At 43.4% G+C, this 19,382-nt stretch overlaps 1 protein-coding gene across 2 annotated transcripts in view; it reads right to left on the bottom strand.

The window, feature by feature from the left end:
- Positions 1 to 2,206: 2,206 nt before the first annotated feature.
- The window catches only part of ADD3 (adducin 3 (gamma)), a 28,617-nt gene continuing 11,441 nt past the window's right edge, over positions 2,207 to 19,382 (bottom strand). Inside the window, exons 2-14 of one of the 2 annotated variants that reach the window (XM_010153620.1) lie at positions 17,488 to 17,626; positions 15,779 to 15,930; positions 15,576 to 15,656; positions 14,353 to 14,502; positions 13,291 to 13,434; positions 13,104 to 13,202; positions 11,589 to 11,771; positions 10,139 to 10,396; positions 8,928 to 9,047; positions 7,575 to 7,664; positions 6,275 to 6,398; positions 5,285 to 5,380; positions 3,940 to 4,596 (exon numbers count right to left, since the gene is read on the bottom strand). In XM_010153620.1, coding sequence (XP_010151922.1) covers positions 4,301 to 4,596; positions 5,285 to 5,380; positions 6,275 to 6,398; positions 7,575 to 7,664; positions 8,928 to 9,047; positions 10,139 to 10,396; positions 11,589 to 11,771; positions 13,104 to 13,202; positions 13,291 to 13,434; positions 14,353 to 14,502; positions 15,576 to 15,656; positions 15,779 to 15,930; positions 17,488 to 17,626 — 1,932 coding nt within the window. In that variant the 3' untranslated portion in view covers positions 3,940 to 4,300. Of the gene's footprint in view, positions 4,597 to 5,284; positions 5,381 to 6,274; positions 6,399 to 7,574; positions 7,665 to 8,927; positions 9,048 to 10,138; positions 10,397 to 11,588; positions 11,772 to 13,103; positions 13,203 to 13,290; positions 13,435 to 14,352; positions 14,503 to 15,575; positions 15,657 to 15,778; positions 15,931 to 17,487; positions 17,627 to 19,382 lie in introns of both variants that reach the window. The other variant, XM_010153621.1, reaches the window with a different exon arrangement.

Below are 19,382 nucleotides of genomic sequence, written 5' to 3'. Positions count from 1 at the left end.
AACGCCAACGCTCCCGCCAGAAATTTCCATCAGGCCCACGCACCCAGCCTGGGATGCAGTGGCCCTTTCTCCCCGTCCTTGGCCACTGAGCAGTACATCTTATCTGAGAAGTTCCCACAGAGTGAAACAGCCAAAACTTAACAGTTTTGCAAACTGGACGTGCAGAAAATAGAAAATCCTCAACCGCTGAGCACCAGAGAAAACAGGAATTACGCTACGCACTCAACACTGTGCAGTAAGTCAACCGGCACGGCAGGAAAAGATTGGTCAAAAGGCCCTGTCACAGCCTGCGCCATGACGTCATCCCGTCTCCCTACCTGTCTCCTCTCTCCTAGAGCCTGCTCTGAAGCATACGGCATTCTGCGGTTTTTGCCAATCAAGCAAAATCAGTTTTGCTGTGTAACACTCCTCTCCAGGACCGGAGGGAGGCCGTAACAGGAGTCGGCGGGCGATCACCTGGATCACAACCCCGGTTCCAGCAGTGAGGCGGAAAGACGCACTCCTTTCCAACCCCTTCCTTTTCCTTCAGCAGGTTCTTCGGCGGTAGCTTGCCTGTAGCTCCTCACAGCACACACGGCTGCCTTGCTCTTTCTTGGGTTGAGCATCCCAATGGTCCTAATCATATCCTACCCTGTCAGCAATCCGCTTTGAAGCTCGTCTTTCCAAGGGCTCCTGCTCCCCGAGATTTAAGCCTGAATGTGTGTTATGCCTGTTACAAACATCTACCTTTTTTCCCACGCTTTGGCTGGCGGGCTCTCAGATCCTTCCCATGGCCCCGTGAAGGAGTGAGATCCGAGTGGAAATGAAGGGTCTGCCGTGGTTCGTACACTCTTGGGGATAAAGAGCTGGGAGAAGCGAATGAGAGACGCGCTTTGCCTTGCAGCGTAAGCTCCTCTGTGTTGACGCAGCGTCTGCTTTCACGTCAGCGCGGCACCGAGCTGGCGGCAGGTGCTCCTGCACATGAACTAGAGTAAGGAAATTCCGTGCATCTCACTGAAGATGGGAGCGCCGAACCGAAATTACCTCCCCGCGCAGCAACTGAGCTCACCAAGCTGTCACCCGACTCAGCGGGCTGGATGTTTACACTCCTGTAAACAGAAACAAAAGGCCGATTTCTGGAATGACAATGAAAATAAACATTTGTCGGGGTCCTTAAAGACATTTCACAGGGCTGGTATAGCTTTAAAAACATAACACTGCAGCTCCTGCAGCCTCAGAGACTCTGAGGTACACCGTGTGCTGGCAGGGAGCAACACAGATGGCTTCAAATAACTTTGCATTAAAAGCCTCCCCTACAAAACCCTTCATTTTCACTAATAAAAGGGGAAAAATGGTATTTTCCACAAGCTGTTTCCTTGCTCTGTACTTACACAGCACTTAAACCACTTGAGTCCTGTGCCTCGGGCCGTCACACGTGAATCTATGCTGCGGAGCAGAAGAGGGGGAAGGATGAAGGAGTCCAGAGGAGGCCCATGAAGATGCTCCGAGGGCTGGAGCCCCTCTGCTGTGGGGACAGGCTGAGAGAGTTGGGCTTGTTCAGCCTGGAGAAGAGAAGGCTCCGGGGAGACCTTATAGCACCTTCCAGTACCTGAAGGGCCTACAAGGAAGCTGGGGGGGACTTTTTACAAGGGCCTGTAGTGACAGGACAAGGGGTAACGGGTTTAAATGGAAAGTGGGGAGGTTTAGATCAGATATCAGGAAGAAGTTCTTCCTGGAGAGGGTGGAGAAGCACGGGGACAGGTTGCCCAGAGAAGCTGTGGATGCCCCATCCCTGGAAGTGTCCAAGGCCAGGCTGGATGTGGCTCTGAGCAACCTGGTCTAGTGGAAGGTGTCCCTGCCCACGGCAGGGGGGTTGGAACTGGATGGGCTTTAAGGTCCCTTCCAACCCAAACCATTCTGTGACTCTGTGATGCCCTGGGAGGGGGAAGCCTGCAGCACAAACTCATCCGGGTCCGATCCCACAGCCCGACAACACAGCGATTGCTGCGGAAGGCCTGTCCTCCTTCACCTCTGGGATCTGTGGCAGGGAAAAGAACTGTTTTCTTGGAAGACCAGACTGTTTTCTTGCACAGCTTTTCAGGACAAGCACCAGCAAGGAGCTGTCTTCCGAATAAATGCCCGAGAAGGATGTTCATAACCAAAGCGTCTTTCCTACAGGTGAGACGGGAAGAGCGCTGCATAGACAAAAGGCCACTGTGCACAATCAATCTATTTAAAATACTGTTTATTTGTGATTTAACATTAATTAGCATTACATCTATGAGCAATTTCAGATAACATTTATATATTTTCCACAGGACACAAGAGTTGGCTGGCTCATTCTTTATGCCAAAGCGAGTAAATAGAGGCATTAGCAAAAGGTGCAAATAGTTCACGGTTGCATTTTAAAAAATATTTATGCACATTGCATTCATTTAGATATATATTTTTAAAAAAGTTATGAAAAGCGTAGTTCACAGGTTACTGTTTCTACATATGTTGGTAATACAACACAAATAATGTAGAACATAAAAAACAAAGTAAGCAACTGAAAGTTTCCACTATGATTAAAAACACTGATTCCAGTATTTAGTGATAGCTAGAAAATTGTTTCCAGGATCCATTCTAACATCGCGTTATCACACTTAGACGGTCAAAGCTAACCAGCCTCCAAACATGCTATAATCGACACTTTTGCATGCCAAACCACTCTCCAGCCATATTTAACAATTATATATCATAGAATATTTCAACCGGCAATTTGGGAATCACATGGATCTTTAAGATGTACTTCCTATTGCGATGACCGATTCACAGACAGTTTGACACAGTGAAGAAACCCCTATGTTAATTTCTATGTTTAGTTTGTATTTACAGTACAGTAAAAGTACTAAAACGACAATACCAGTAAAAATGAGCGAGTGGCGGTACCACTCTCACCCATGGCACTAGGCTCTGATTTGCTCTGGGTTCACCCAAAGGACAACACAGATTCATGAGACCCTTTTACAATTCAGATGAAAGCGAAGAGAAAACCCAAAGTGTTGCGCTCTGTATGAATCCAGACAAATTATTAAGAACGTCTAAATGGACATGTCACTTTGCTGATTTAATAAAAATATCCCACAATCCATATCATATATTTAAAAAAAATAATCACCAGGCTTTTACTTTCTTTGTCTCCTCCTATTTTCTTACTATTTCACTTTCCCTTTTAACAGCTTTGTTTCCTTCATTTGGTTATGTTAAGAGATTATTTTTCTTCATTCATTAGCAATACCACGAGAGAAAGAAAAAACAACACCCCATGTAATTATTAAACACGAATCCAGTTCAATTTTATATGCTTTTATCTTTTGATTTCTGAGTCCCTGGATTCCTGAATTACATTTAAGTATACTCTAAACCAAGCATTCTGAAATACACTTTACTATTAATGCTTGGTTCACATGCTTATAATACCTTTATACTGAATGGTATACAAACATTTGAACATATAAAATCTTCTTTTTTGTTTTGCCAGTTAAACTAAATTATCAATGTTAAGTGTATAAAATCCCCTTTCTTGAAAAATAAGGGTTTCCCACCCACCCCACCCCCAACTGATAGAATAAAAAAGAAGTCTTCAAAAATTATATTTCACTAAAATGAAACATTTGGCAAAAAAGTTATTGAAGAATGGAATTCTTTAGACCTTTTGTATAACTCCAAATAAACTCTCTCTTACACAGTTTTTCCCCTACTATTATGTGCCAGTGTATAATGTTTCTCTACGATCTAATCTTAGAAAAGGTTTAAAGGTGTGCTGTTAATGTGCACCCGCTCCAACGGGGGTACAGAAACAGAAAGTACATGGTCAGAACCACAATACAGAAACGCGTGGTCTGGTTACCAATGAGACAGCAGTTTCAGGAAGCCGTATGCTCACTCCACAGTAACTTCAGTACAGACTTGAACTGTACCGAAAAGCGTAAGGTCTGCAAAATACCCCCCGCAGAACTCGCTGCTGCACACCGCGACGGCATTCGACCCCGCCGCGACGGTAACTGAGCCCCCGCCAGCGTGCTTCGGCATGAAACTAATGAACGTTTCCAACCCTCACGGCAAATTTGGACACAGTTAAGTGAGAGATTGATTAATTTTCAATTAACATGAAAGGGTTTTTTTTGTTTGGTGGGTTGTGGGTTTTTTTAAAGCAAAACCTCTTCCAGTTCCTTTTTGTTTGGGTTAAAAGTCCAGTTACTGCACACCCCTAACACTACGCTGTTTATAATAGTCAAACGTTTAAAATGTGCAACGTCTCCTCACAACAGAACTGCACTTACGCTTCTACCTTCTCCTTCTTTTTACTCTTTTTCAGGAAAGACGGGGTGCGGAATTTCTTCTTCTTCTTTGACGGGGATTTGGAAGGTGACCCTTCGGGGGACAGAGCCTCCTCTATCTTCTCAGGGCTTTTAATCGTGATCTCCACGCTCTCCACAGTACTGGTGGTTAACTGACTGACCCTCTTGGTGAGGTCTTCCACGTCGTGCGCGTCTTCCTTGCCGTTCACGACCACAACCGGCATCTCCACAGATATTAGGTTGGCATTCTGGGTGTAGAGGTCTTCGTGGTTTTCTGAAAGAACAGACAATCGTGGGGTTATTTACGCACGCTGTCGCGCTAGAAAGCGGTAGTGAAACGGAGTCGGTGGGTCTGGACTGCGATACGAAAAGTGAAACCCAGAGTGCTCAGACGTAGGGTTTCTCCCCCTTTCTCTGCATTCGTGCTCGGTGTATGCAGACAAGGCTGTGGAAATGGTGTTGAAGGAAAGTGGGGCGGAAAAGCGAATCTAGTGTCTGCCAGGTGTCGCTCAGGCTGTGGGCAGCACACACACACATAGTCTACGCTGCGCATGGGCGCAGTCTCAAGCAGAGTCAGAGCGACGCTTTACTGCAAGAGACTTATTTATGAAAACGCAGCCATTCCACACAGAAGACTTTGGAGAACCAGCTTCTCAAAACGCCTTCTTAGACTTTGCTGGAAAAGTCTTAGGCAAAAACCCAAATCTTAACACGTTCAGTCAAGTAAGAATGTAACATCCATTCCCTCCGTCTTGTTAATATCCCCGTTTCAGTGTGCCCTGCCTTGTCCCGTGTGGGTGAGAATTACCCCGCAGGAAAACCGGACAGAGTCCCACCCAGCCGTGGTACAAGAGGGCCCTTGTTGGCCCAGCCAGCCTCACGCCGGCGTAAGAACGCAGCAGAAGAGAGGACGACTCGAGTTGTCAGAGCCCTTGGCATTGTACAGAAATTGCATGGAATACCTTCTAATTTTTCTGGGACATTTATCGGGGATTGAGTTTGTGACTGAATTTGTGACACAGATGAACCGTCATCTGAGAATAATTCCTGTTCAGCATCTGCAGGATGAGATTTCAGTTAGTAGCCATGCAAGAGTAAAAATCAAGCAAGAATGTCAGTGCTAGTGCTACAAGGTTTACAGCCCTGCTAGCTTTGCTTCGCTCATGCTGGCAACATCAGGAAGGTACAATATGCAGCTTTAACTCTACAAAATTATGGATTTATCTGCTCACAATCATCTTATATTAGTTCTTTAATAGAAAATATTTAAAAGGGCGGCAGGGTTGCATTCCCAGTAGCACGCCCCACGGTTTTATCTAGCCCTAAGTCGCACGGTTTGCTGTTACAGTAAGCTGTTATGCCATGCCCTGAATGTGATATACAGCAAAACTGTTCTGTTACAGAATATTAGTGAAAAGGAATGCATAGTAAGTGTTATCGTTAACAACAAAAGTCAGCCCTGAATTAGTAATTCCCTATGGAATAGCAGTATCGGAAGATGTAAAAGTGAAGGTCGATGAGTTTTGCACATCAGCAGAACAGAAGAAAAATTGAAGTTGCCAAGACCAAACATCTCAGTAAACTTTTGCTCAGCTGGGCACAGATCTGAGCAGCTTGATCTAACTTTGATATCAAGTCTGAGGAGGACGTTGGACCAAGATGACCTTCACAGGCTCTTCCAGCTTCAGTTAATTCTATGACTCTGACTGAAAAGGTCACTATGTTGAAGAGTGTTTTTGTCAACCCCACTTCTGTGCAAACCTTTCACTGCTTTAATTTTAGCACTAGCCAAACTAAAAAAAGATTTTACTGTCTCAAGGTTCAGTTGTACAGTAGTTGCCAACAGCCTATGCTAATAATTAACATGCGTACGTTTTTTACAGTAGACGTTCTCGTACCAAGCCCGAACTCGTTCAAATGTGAACGCCAACATTCAAAACCGCACCACTGACCTTCCAACCCTTGCTGCTTGCGCTCAATGGTTTTCTTGTACTCTTCCAGTTCCTTTTCTGTGAGATGGCTGAAGGGGTTGGGAGGGGCCGGCGGTGCGTGCTCATCATCTTCAAATTGCATTGACTGAAAAAGAGAAAAACATGATGTTTAACAGTTAAAAAAACTGAAGAAAGCAAGCAAGAGGTACACATTTCATATCTCTTTTTTTCCCAAAATCTGGTGACGCCAGATTGACAGGGAATACAGAAGACACAGATGTATCCACACCAAAATGACTCCATGTAGTAGGCTTTCACACAGTAATGAATACTGCCTGCTGAGCTGTAAATCACCATCCTTTTGCAACAGAATGATCGTTATTTGAGGGGTTTTTTTTGTTGGGTTTTTTTGGGGTTTTTTTTTGTATCAAGGGGGACAGCTTACACTTCGGGGACTAATATAGTCTCCAAAGAAGTAAAAGTCCTTTAACAACACAAAAATAAGGTTTCTCATATTTTCTGCAAATGCCCCGAGTTCTAGGGATTTTTTTTGTAGCAAAGTAACTGTACTCTACTCCAGTTTTGGAGTGTAACTGGAAGAGCTCTTCAGAGATTAATCTTACAATGACTAAATTAAAATTATGCTCATACTCTTTCTGCCCAAAACAAATAAGCAAACTCAGTGTTATCGCAAAAGAATATTGAAAACTAAAATGAGGAAATAGATGTACTAACCACCCATGGGTGGCTGGAAACTCTTAGAACTATAGAATTCTAATTACAATCCTCCAGTTTGTTAGATAACCTTCTTAGGGATGTCTGTACTGCTTGGAGGTAAGTATATTCTGCTCAAGGAAAGACAAGTGTGGACAAGCCAGGAACTGGAAACTCTCCCTCCCAGTAAGAAGCCTCTTTCTAATGAAAGCTGCCCTCTACGTGGTCTTATCCCACCTTTTAATGTCAGTTATTGCTGGGCCCCAATCATTTCCTTCAGCAGCAGTTGCACAGACTGATGAAAAGATGATTTTTGGCACCAAGCATGGCAAAGTTCACCACTCTGTAGCTTAAATAGTCTTAGACAGGGGTCCCACTTCGTTAATATTAATGGCAGGCAAGCTTACCATTCATATCTCCATCTGAAACTAACGTTTTAAACCTCTGAAATGAAATACGAATAAAATGTATTGCACATCCGAAACTTGGCATGAAAACGATCAGTTCTAACACAGGGTTTTGAAAGAAAATGGCCCAAACATGTTTGAAAAACAGACAGCCAAAATAACCCAAATCTTTGTAAATCAATTGATTACGTCCTACTCACTGGGCTCGGTTTTTTATCCACCACAATCCCGGCGAGCAGCTGAGACTGTGGTCCTGCTGTCTTTAGGTCGTATCGGTTTTGCTCCCTTATCTACAGAGAGAAAATAAACCGGGTTAGAAACAAATCCTATGCCCTTCGGTAACACAGGCAGCAGCCTACGGCTGGAGGATCGAGCTGTATGCTGCTGCACCTAAAACTTAAGGTCTCTTCTTCCCCACCCAATACACCACATGTGTTGTTTAGCCCTTCGAGTACTCCTGGAATATCCACCCTGGTGCCAGCTCCTGCACTTCAGGCAAGTCAGGATTTAGAAATAAGCTCCAAGGAATAGGATATATCTGAACCTGTCCTCTCCATCCCATAAAACGACCCATGTTAAGTTATTGGAGAGATCTCCACGGTCACAAAGGTTGGTGAATAGCTCGTTCTTTTCCCCAGACCAACAGCTGTAGCTTCACACTCTCAGTGTTTAAGAGATTGACACATCAGATCTAAATATAACTACAAGTACAGATCATATAAAAAAATTCTACAGCAGAAAAATAGGAATAAATTATCTAATAAGACAGTGACATGCATGAATTTAAAAACCATTGTCTGGGACTTCTACCATTAATCTCTAGATGATTAGATGGTGTCTTGCCAGTTCTACGGAAGGGAGTTGGTCTTTCTAACTCCAGTCCCCACAGATACTGATACGGTGCTTTCCAGGAAAGAAAAGAATATGTAATCAAATGGGAAGTGCCCTGAGGATCTGTTAAAAGAGTTATGCCTAGGGTGGAGGATCTGGTCAGTCTGAACATCAGCATCTTACACGCTGGAAGGGAAAAGCAGTGAGATATTTGTGTTTACGGAGAGAGGTCCAACAATAATCTCTCCTTTTCTTTTCTTACTGCCACTAGGAAGCAGACTGGACCATGGAAGCTCCAGCTTAATAAGTGCCAGGCAAATTAATACAGAACAGAGTGAGATTACAGCCTGAGATTGAATCATGCTGCAGATGACACGAAGCAATTTGGTTCACGTTGACACCTAATTATCCACTAAACATAATGCTAAATAGCAGGGACGACCATTTCCAACCTATCATTTCCAGAGTTCCTACTCGTCCTTCATCAAACCATTGCACTCAGAAGTTATTTATTTACTGCGCCTGTACCTACACACACCTCGTGCCTATCACACATTTAAACAAATGCCTTTTAGTGCCAAGAAATCATATGCAATGTAAGAGACTTTTTGGTAAAATCAGAACATTTGAAAATGTTATTTTACTGCTGTGTTGAATCATTATTTGAAAACATAATTTTATTTGGAAGTGCTACTTTTTAAATTTAATTACACTTCTTTTACCTTATTTCTCTTTTCCAACACTTCACTTGGGTTTGTATTTAGAGGAACAAATTGGTTTGGATCTTCAATTTTGATTGGCGTCCCTCCACTAGTCTTGGAGGACTCATCAGCTTTCATCCACTTAAAGAAAAGAAATATAAAAAGCTGAAAACCCCAGCATGATGGGGATGAACAATTCCCAGTGTTGTCTTACTGTTCAAGAAGAGCCATAAGGAAAGGACTTTCTGACTTTATTCTCAATTCCACATGACACCCCCAAAATAATCCCAACTCCTTACCAGGTTTGTGTGTTTGCCCAAGAGGATTTAAGTTGCCTCGAACATGTATCATCATGACTACTTTGTGTAAACACTGAAATACGGTCCTGAAAAACGCAGTACTGGCTGGGTACTCAATAAGAAGTCCTGTTTAGAGAGGATCACGCCTCCCAGTGATCCTAGCACATAGATCCACCAGCTCCAGAGCCCCTGTTCATGCAAACAACTTCCACCTCTGCTAACCACACATTCTGACTGTAGCTTTTTTCCTTTGTAAAGCAGGGTTTTAAATCGGTTGCTGAGGGTGTTGCTCCTAAATTTAAGCTTAGAAACTCGCTAGCCTGCCAGCAGGAGGAGCTGACGCTTTTACAGTTGTACTCTGCAACTGGGAGTAGCCTGATGGCAAATACCATTTCGTAGTCCCAGGAGAGCCAGCTCTCTCCAGGCAGGAAACACAGTGGAAGCATCATGATGAGCAGAAGGAGGAGGAAAATCCTTGATCATCATTCAAAGTAGTAGCCTGAACAGACTCCTTGAAGTCTGTTTTCAGCGGGCTCACAAACAGGAGAGGGGCAGTTAGAGATGAATTGGAGCTTGTGTTTCCTCCGTGTAGAGAAGAACCCATGGGTGACTGCAAACCTTACTGTGTTTGGTGGATAATTAATAGCACAAAAAGATATGGTAGAAAAACAGTTTTCTACTTCAGTAATCAGAAGAACTAGTAACAAAAGGGAAATAACTGTTAAATTTTATCATAATCTGTTACTTTTCCAAACATTAAACCCCCACAGAGTGGGGCCTTAGAAGTGATGTCATTAAGTCTCCCCCAAGACTATTTCTATTTGCTCAGTAAACTTACTTGCTAATCCTGTTAAAAATTGCCTCATCTAAACTGTGTGTAATTTACTTTCAAGTAGCACAAAAACTAAGCCACTGCCCAAAATATCTACCTACCGTGATCTTAGTCCTGGGACTGGTTTCCCCGTTCCAGGACTCCTCAGGCACATTAACTTTCAAGTACGTGTTTGGAGAGTTCAGCCATCTTGTCTTTTCTCTCTGCTGCCTCTGCGCCAGGAATTTCAGGGGGGAAAGCGGGACTGTATCATCTTCAAAGGAGAAGGCGGTCACAGTGGCCGGGATCTCAACGTCACTCTTATGTCTGGGTTTTTCCCTGACTAACGGCTGCCTGTAGGCATAGCCAGTTCTGTATCCCTATGGAGGGGGAAGAAAGAGGAAAAAAATATTTAAAAAACTTTTGAAATAGAAATAATAAGTGAAATCAGAAAAAGGTACCCAAAGAAGACATGGAAGATCTTTAAGGTCCCTTCCAACCCAAACCGTTCTACACTTCTGTGGGGTTTTGTGCTGCCCTAGATGCATTAAGCAGGTTCACGGAGCTCTTCAGAGAGCAGGCTAGTGGTGCCATCCCTCATTCATTCCTGCCATCAACATCCGACAGCCCCCTTTAAATACAGTACAGCGGCGGCCGGACAGGAGCCCCCTCACACTTCACCTTCCTCCTGCCCTCGTGAGTGCGTGGCCGCCACGTGACTCCCATTCAGGCTGTGCCCCAGGTAGCGTCCATAGCCACCTCGGTCTGTCCCCCGCAGCAGCACACCCTAGTTCACGACAGCCCCCCATTCCTCGCTCTGCTTGTGTTGATGGCTGTCCTAAAATTCACAGGGCAGTGAAACGGCCTGTGAATAAGAAATTACCAAGCAAGTAAGAAATGATCACCCTGTTTCCTAATATTAGAGTTTCTAACAAAAGGTAGAGGGAATCTGCTGTGTCTATCTACAAGGTGGCAATTAAAATATATTTTTACTATTAAGTTCCCATAAAGACCCAATATGTTTGTGAGATGGGTCAGACAAAATGAGCCTGTAGTGACAGGACAAGGGGTAACGGGTACAAATTGAAAACAGGGAGGTTTAGATTAGATATCAGGAAAAAATTCTTCCCGGAGAGGGTGGTGAGGCACTGGAACAGGTTGCCCAGAGAAGCTGTGGATGCCCCATCCCTGAAGTGTCCAAGGCCAGGCTGGATGAGGCTTTGAGCAACCTGGTCTAGTGGAAGGTGTCCCTGCCCATGGCAGGGGGGTTGGAACTGGATGGGCTTTAAGGTCCCTTCCAACCCAAACCATTCTGTGATTCTATGATTCTAAAATCTAAGTTCAAAACATTATAAATTCTCATCAAGGCAGAATACCACTGTCAGATGCACTGATACAATGAAATCTAAACCAAGCAGAAGAGATTTACGTATACAATAAAAGTTATTCTGTCTTCATTTTCAAACTCTCCAAGAAACCAGAAAAGATGGTTTGCTTTACAGAAGCTAATCCTCCACCCCCAGGAGCTTACAGAGGCTAGAGGGTGTCACACCACCATCGACATGCTCTCACCAGGTTGTCCAGCATCCGCATGAGTGCTTCAAATTCTTGCTCCCCAACTTTCCACTTCTGCTGCGAAGCCATGTTAACTCCACCTCCCCCCGCTGCTGCCACAGCGTGCGTGGAGGGCTTGAACTTCTGCAGATCCAGCAGTAGGAGATTGTCTATCCCACCTGCTCCAGCTAACGCATGAACCTAGAGACAGCAACGAGCGTATTTCATTCATGGAAAAGCTTTTGGATCCTCTGCTTTTCTGAATTCACAGGAGAAATACACTTGAACACAGGCTGCAGTTATGTCTCATGGCAGTTTTCTTCTGTGCAACAATGTATTACCGTACATAGCAAGTGATTCTTATGAGAGGAAGATAATACCTGCTAATAACTGTACTTTCAAAGGAGTAGACTCAAACACTAGCTCTCAAGGGTACCCTAAAAAAGTCCTTCTGCATCCCCAGACCAAAAATTTTTCATGTTGCTGTATGTTTCAAAATAAATGAGTGATCGAACTCAAAATGAATGGCAGGCGAAGGAGGAGAGGAAAGGAGTGGGAGACTGCCATTTATACCTCCACACAGCTACATGGGAGCACAGGATTGCTGGGGAACAAGAGCAAAGTGGTGAAGTTCCAGGCTTGAGCGTTATGGAAACGAGGGCGCTTTCAGGGGCCTCTCCCATCAGGTTATAGATCGTACCTAGGCACCTCTCTAGGTAGCTGAAGTTAGCACGGAAAGAACTGATTTTGGGACTCAAGCTATTTTTAAATACACTACCCTTTACCATTGCTCCAAAGATCATTTGTTTATTTGGTTTTACAGATCTTTGTGATCATAGGAAGAAGCTTCTTTCTTTGTCACAACGTTCGGGTTTGATACGTGAGCTGGACGTTGGGAGTCCGTAAGTCACACTTCCACATGCGGCGAGTGCCACTGAATCTGTCATCTGGCTGATGCCCCGCCTGAAGTTCACTATCCACAGCATGGAACAAAACCTGTACCCTTCCGTGGCTAACACCACCACTGGTACTCGCTCTGGGAAGAGGGACACAGAACTTGTGTTGTCCCTTCTGTTTTCCTGATTATACCAACCTCCTTGACTTTGATCTGGCATATTATTACTGGATTCATATTATTACAGGGCCTGTAGTGACAGGACAAGGGGTAACGGGTTTAAATTGAAAGTGGGGAGGTTTAGATTAGATATCAGGAAGAAATTCTTCCCAGAGAGGGTGGTGAGGCACTGGAACAGGTTGCCCAGAGAAGCTGTGGATGCCCCATCCCTGGGAGTGTTCAAGGCCAGGCTGGATGAGGCTTTGAGCAACCTGGTCTAGTGGAAGGGGTCCCTGCCCATGGCAGGGGGGGTGGAACTAGATGGGCTTTAAGGCCCCTTCCAACCCCAACCATTCTATGATCCTATGATTCCACAACCCCAAATATTTCGCAACACTAGAGGTCTTCCTCTCTGGGATACAGTCTATAGCTCAGCAGCATAAGCGTCTGGAGTTAAATACAGACAAATTCTCTCTCACCTGTGTTTCACAGGCCAGCTGAACATTGAAAATGTAGTGGAATGCTTCTTCCAGTGTCTCTCCTAGTGCCACCACACCATGGTTTCTCAAGACTAATACCTAGTGAATGAAGACACTAATGTTAAATGGTAGAAACCGTCGCAGTACATGAAAGTTGTTTATGAAGAGCATGAGTGAGGCTGAATACCTTGCAACTGGGTCCAAGAACTTTCTGAAGCTGAATTCTCTCTTCCTGTTCATCAAGAGATCCCTGATAGTTGTAATAAGCAACATCTCCCAGAATCAGAGCTTCCTGCGATATGGGAAGGATGCCACACTTCATAGATGAAACCTGTTTCAAGAAAATGAAGTACTGATAATTAGGAAAAAAGGAAACTCTTAAAACCCACATCTCAACCACTCAGGCTCTAGTGGGCTGTACGCTATATCTTGGCAAGAAGAGAGTCAAACTCTCCAGAGTGAAAGCTGAGAAGCAATACCTCTTTTTTTTTTTACTCCTAGTCTAATTTGCAGTGGGGTGACAGAGCTGCTGCTACCCAACCTAGGGGCAGGTTCATTACAGGAAAAGGCAAATTATCCCAGCTCCAGTTAATTTATTGATAATTTTATCCTTGTTTAATTCTCAGCATAAGCCTGCTTAGTGGTTTATGCTTCTTTCCCAAATTTATAACTTTAAAAAAATAATATAAAAAGTTATGCATGCCTTTTTTTGACTATAGTCAAGGAATGCATACATATGCATATTTTTGTAAAATAATATGAATGTATCTATTGTTCTCAAACCATTTCTGTCAAGTCTCCTTAGCTTTTTTATCACTGTTACACAGACCATTTTTAACTTATATGTAACTATGACTTTTTAATGGTGAGGTAAATCCAAACTGAACATAACTACTAATTAAACCACTGGAGCTGTGGTTTAATCACGCAAATCATGCTGTGTACAGCACCTTACACGGTCTAACATGCTATAAACGAAGCAGCCCGTGTAAACTATAAATTTTATAGCCTCCTCCACCTCAGTACAATTGTATCTGAGCATCGGCTTACTCCTATCCATTTCACTACAGCAGCCCAGCCCTCCTACTCTGCGTATTTAATAACCTCATGCCTTTCCTTACCAGCGTGGAGTTGATGTTAAAAGCAAACATATAAGTGCCTTAAGCAGTGATTCAGATTAAGAAAGGTGATCTAAGTTCATAAGGTAAACCTGTTTTCTTCTACTCTTTATGCTAGAAGGCAGACTTACAGCTGCTGTTGCAGGGGTATGTATGTGTATTACGCATCTGACATCGGGGCGTGTGGAGTAGATGGCCACGTGTGGACTGAATCCTGCATTGTCAATGCTTAAAGTTGTACTCCCCTGGTCAACTACATCTCCCAGGATGTTTACCTTAACCTGGAAAAGTTAAACAAAGAAACAATATTCAAAATTTTGCAACAAATGCCATTATGTACAAAATACCCTCCCCTTCTTACTTGGTACCAAATTTACATGTTTAGGGCTCAGAGCATGAAAAAAAGTAGGAGGGCAGCCATAAATCTGTGTGTTGATAAACCATCCTGCTGTTCAAGCCCTTGATGGCTGCAGAAGGTCCAGCCATGGAAGTAGTAAAGATAAGACCCTGACACAGCGTAGACTCCTCTTTGGCCTAGCTGACCCTTCCTTGTTTCTGACTTTCAGAAGTGAATTTTGTTAATATTGCCTACATTTTACGCGTGAAGAAAATCCAGCCTCTGAGAAATTTCCAATGAGAAAATTAAATGCATAGGGAATTTCCAATTTCACGAGAACATTAAAATAGTAACTCCAGAATCAACAAACAACAACAGCAGGGTCGTATCAGGTCCTGTTCTCTCACGTCTGTATTTTGGTTCTGCATTTGCTGGTGTAACACTATCAGTCTCAATCTGCTGCCCCCCTCCAACTGGAGGTGATTTCTTTACAGATACGTGCTGACACGAAGAACATATGGCAGGTTCTGCACCAAAAGATGTGTGATTTAGCAGCTACCGTTGCCCAACTGCCAATCTGTAACTTCACCCAGCTCCTTTGTTGGGCCCGGGGAAGATTATTCAACTTTATTTCCCACTTAGGAGGATAAGAGCTGATTCTCCTAACACCACTCCTACAGAGTCATTTCATATGTATTACCATACTGTCAGGTTATAAAAGGCTGCTGTTACACTGAGGCTATTTGACGAGCTTCATCAGACAGGAAAACAAAACTTTGCTGCTCCACACTGAAGTTTGAAGACAAAGCAACTTAAAGCAAAGCTAAACCCAAAAAGAAACGCTGAGGACAATGGATGCTACTATCTAAATAGTTAATCAGCTTTTCATCTGGTGGGTAAACATTAAAAAACCAATAACAGCATGATTATAGTTTAGAAGTCCATTTTAGCAGCCACAAAAGTCTTTTAGAAAACAGGTTGAGCCTTGCTGGTTATTAGAGCAGGTGAATCACGTACCAAATTAGAAGCTGAAGCCTCAGAAAAGGACAGACCTCTTGGAATGATTAGAATATGGTCATGCTCCTTGCTTACTCTTACCTGCAAAGAGGAAGAAAATGGATTACTGATCTATTTTTGAATTTATGTTATTCAGGGAGGAAATTAGCTGGAATGAATAGGTAATATTCGAAAAAAGGATTTTTATTCTCTAAAATACTTACTGTGATATAGGCATTTGGCAAATGTGCCCACCCGAACAAGTCAGCCAATCTATATAAGCTGGCTAACTTGCAACGAGTAAGTTTTTCTCCCTTAACAAACGAGGAAGTATCTACCCCAGGTAGATCATTGATAGGTGTAATCATTCCATGGCCTGAAAAAAACAGATAGAACCAGATGATGGCCAGTCAGACAATTAAATAACTCCTAGCTATGCCATGACCTTCCAGAAGCAGTTTATCTAAACCGTTGGCATAGCAGCACCACCAGTTATTAGACTGGTACTGCACTGCTGGGATTTCCAAGGTCTTTAGCGAAACTTCTGTTACTTTAAGACAGTGGGAACTATACCCTGAATTGCAGTCTTCATCTCCTTTTCAAACAAGAGAGGGGTAAAATACAGGTTTGTTTTGAAGTACCACTCAGATTTTGAGGTCTCTCCTGATTGAAGATCTTATATAGGACTGGAGTGGGGCTTTAGAAACATTCGCCACTAGTGAAGTATTTTAACGTGTTACTCATGCCTGCTGGACTTAGTGGAAGGTGTCCCTGCCCACGGCAGGGGGGTTGGAACTAGATGATCTTTAAGGTCCCTTCCAGCCCAAACCATTCTGTGATTCTATGATTCTATGACTTCCAACACCAGTATAACTAATTTGGAGAGGTCCCTCAGCCTGAGCACTTTAATTTAGTCCTAATGAACAAATTAGGGTTAGTGCCAGAGTCCTCAAACTGCTGGACAGAAGAGATCACTCCTTAACAGATTGATTGCTCTCTTTGACTTGTGACTGAACAAACATACACTTCTCCCCTTCATGGATGCATAATATCCCTTTGAGAGCTACAGCCTCTGCTTACAGCGAAAGTTAAGACCAGAAGACGCAACAATAATTTCAATTTTCAACAAAAAGGGTATGCATTTTGAGATTAGTCATGCTGGCAGACCCTGGGCAAACGCAGCGGAGGAAACAGTTGCACCTGCAGTCTCACCAACCAGCCACAGAGGAAAATTTATGTGGGTGCTCTGTTGCCTTCTTCTACCTGTTTTGGGCAATGAACTCTGAAAAGCCATGGCGGCACCAGTTCTCGGAAGGTGCTGAATGCTGACAGCTGCCACTGTACTTCAGGCTGGTAAGCTCCCACATGATGTCCACCCGCAGAACTTAAATCGACTTTAATGTTTCGGTGCTCCCCGACTTGGAAAGAACTTGGATGTTAACTGAAAGATCCTAGCGACATCTTTATACCTGGAGTGCATACTGCAAGCTGGTTTTAGCTGTGGGAACTGTGTAATAATTCAATTTGCCAGGCTATTCCCCCTCCCCTTATTTTTAATAATAATTTATATGTAAGAGTACAAAATAAACAATCTAAATTGTTATGTATTTCACATCTCAGTTTATGCTCAAATTAAACTGCTAATAGTAACGGAGCACAGCGTTTTCTTCCCTATCTCAGTGAAACTTTTATTGGCAAATTCTAGAATAAATGAGTGTGAGGACTCCAAACATTTTGGATATCATTATACAAATCAAAGAATTTGAGAGAAAGCAGCCTAAAAAGGAAAGTTAAGGCCACCATCTGTACTACTTCGCAGCTGAAGCAAGCTCTAACAGAACTCTACTCAAAGAGGGGATCCCAGCATTGCTAAGCCCCGGTGATAATACAAAAAGGAAGAGAAAAAGTGCAATTATATGTGTAATTCACTTACTGAAGGAAGATGAGGAAAAACCTGCAAAAGAGCTTGCTGTAATGTATTCAGCAATCTGTTGTAACGCAAGCAGTCCAGTGGGGTTATTGCCCTTCTTCATCTGTTCTTGAATAAGGCATTCCAGATCTTCTCTAAAAGCCTGTAGAAACATTTGAGAATCATCAAGGAAACCTGGCTTTGATAGAAATAACTTTATTATAGGTGGGGCTGGTAGCTTTGCCTGTTATTAATGTTACATGACACTTCCCCTTAGACCCGGTGATAATACACTTTTTTTGTATTGCTTTTTTTGTATGGCTTTGCCAAACTTTAACCATCTGACCTAAGCTTTGTATGGTAAGTGCTGGCAATTTGGGGGCCAGGAGGAAGGAGTTTGTAAATTATAACAAAAAACGTTTCTATCAATAATTAAAGAGTTCTCCTTATTTTGGAAAAGGTATTTGAAATTGGATCAGGATGTGTGGCTTTTAGTGCTGGATATTATAAAATTCTGTAATCCCTCTGAAAATCCATCCAAATTTGATAAAATTATAAACAACTGGAAAACTGGAGCTCGTCCATGCTCAAGTACTATCACAGACATGCAAAAACTAGAAGGGATGCCAAGATGCCTTCTTCTCTCCATTTCTTTTGTTCTCCCAAAGGGAAAAACCCTCCCTTCTTCTCCTGCATAAAACGTCTGCAACCCCGAGAGATAAACTCTTGCAGAAAATACAATGGAAAAGGTTTTTGCAGTCTCAGATTTAATACATTATGCACCGTGGACAAAGCCTGTTCCTTCTAGCTGACAGGCAGATTAACCACTATCCAAAACAAACACCTGTCCTACGACTATTTCCATCCTGACGTTTCCAGACTAAGTAAACTGTTCCTTCAAACTCTCCTTGTAGGTTGTATTCTCTACCCCTCTCATTGTTTCTTGGCAGCATCTTCCAGCTTTTGTCTGAACGGGCAGTATGCAAAGCTGCACACAACATGAGCTGAGGTGTTTCGTGAACACTCTTGCTGGGTCATTCCAGAAAGACATTTGGTGTCTTTACCACACAGCTGACTCCTATTATAACTCCAGGCTATTCCCAGTAGGCAACTGTGCCTTTCAGTTTGCCTCCTTAGCCAAGTGCTTGCTCTCAATTAAAAAAGAAAATAGTTCTGTATGGCGAACGGAACGTCTTTGCTGAATTTTAATTCAGTCCTCCAAAACACCCACTTTGTCGGGTAGAACCCAGCCATCCCACGACATAGCTTGTTTATCAACAGTTTGGACTCTAAAAGAGAGTGAGTGCTACCAGACCTCCAAAAAGGCATCCTCAACACTCTACTTGACAAGGCCTCCCAGTTGGACAGCCGAACGTCCATAACTATACTTGTATATTCCCAGTTTTCAGACACCCGTGCGCTTCCTTAGAGTAATTTTGTCAGGATTGTGTGTACCTGAGACTTGCCAGATTTCCGCAAGTAAAGCCTCTAAAAATTCACGTGGACTGACCAGACCCCCCAAAACAGCCGAACCACCACTCACTAGCCTGAAAATACATGGGCAAAGTCAGCTCTTTCTCTTCAGTGGCTGCTGTAGGTGAGAACTATGTGGCAGGGGAAGGGAGAAGATGGGGAAAAGGAAAGAAGAAACAGAGAACTGAGTGAGGAAAGGAACTTAACTGGGACTGGGAGAAAAGAAGTGGAGGTATGGGAGGTGGATCAGCACTGGGAGCCTGTAAGGGAAACTGATGGGAGGTAATGGCCAGAAAGACAAACAAGATTTCTGGAAAACAGCAACCGGTTGGACAAAACATCCTGACTCTCATACTTCATCTGTCAGCAGATGACTCTGGAACCCACTGCGATCCAGCTCCGAGGATGGTGTCATCATGTGTTCCAGGCAACGTGGGTGCCACCCT

Source organism: Eurypyga helias, unplaced genomic scaffold, assembly GCF_000690775.1.
Source record: "Eurypyga helias isolate BGI_N326 unplaced genomic scaffold, ASM69077v1 scaffold16666, whole genome shotgun sequence".
Lineage (NCBI taxonomy): Eukaryota > Metazoa > Chordata > Aves > Eurypygiformes > Eurypygidae > Eurypyga > Eurypyga helias.
The sequence above is the reverse complement of the archived record's forward strand: the minus strand, read 5'-3'. Positions and strand labels throughout refer to the sequence as shown.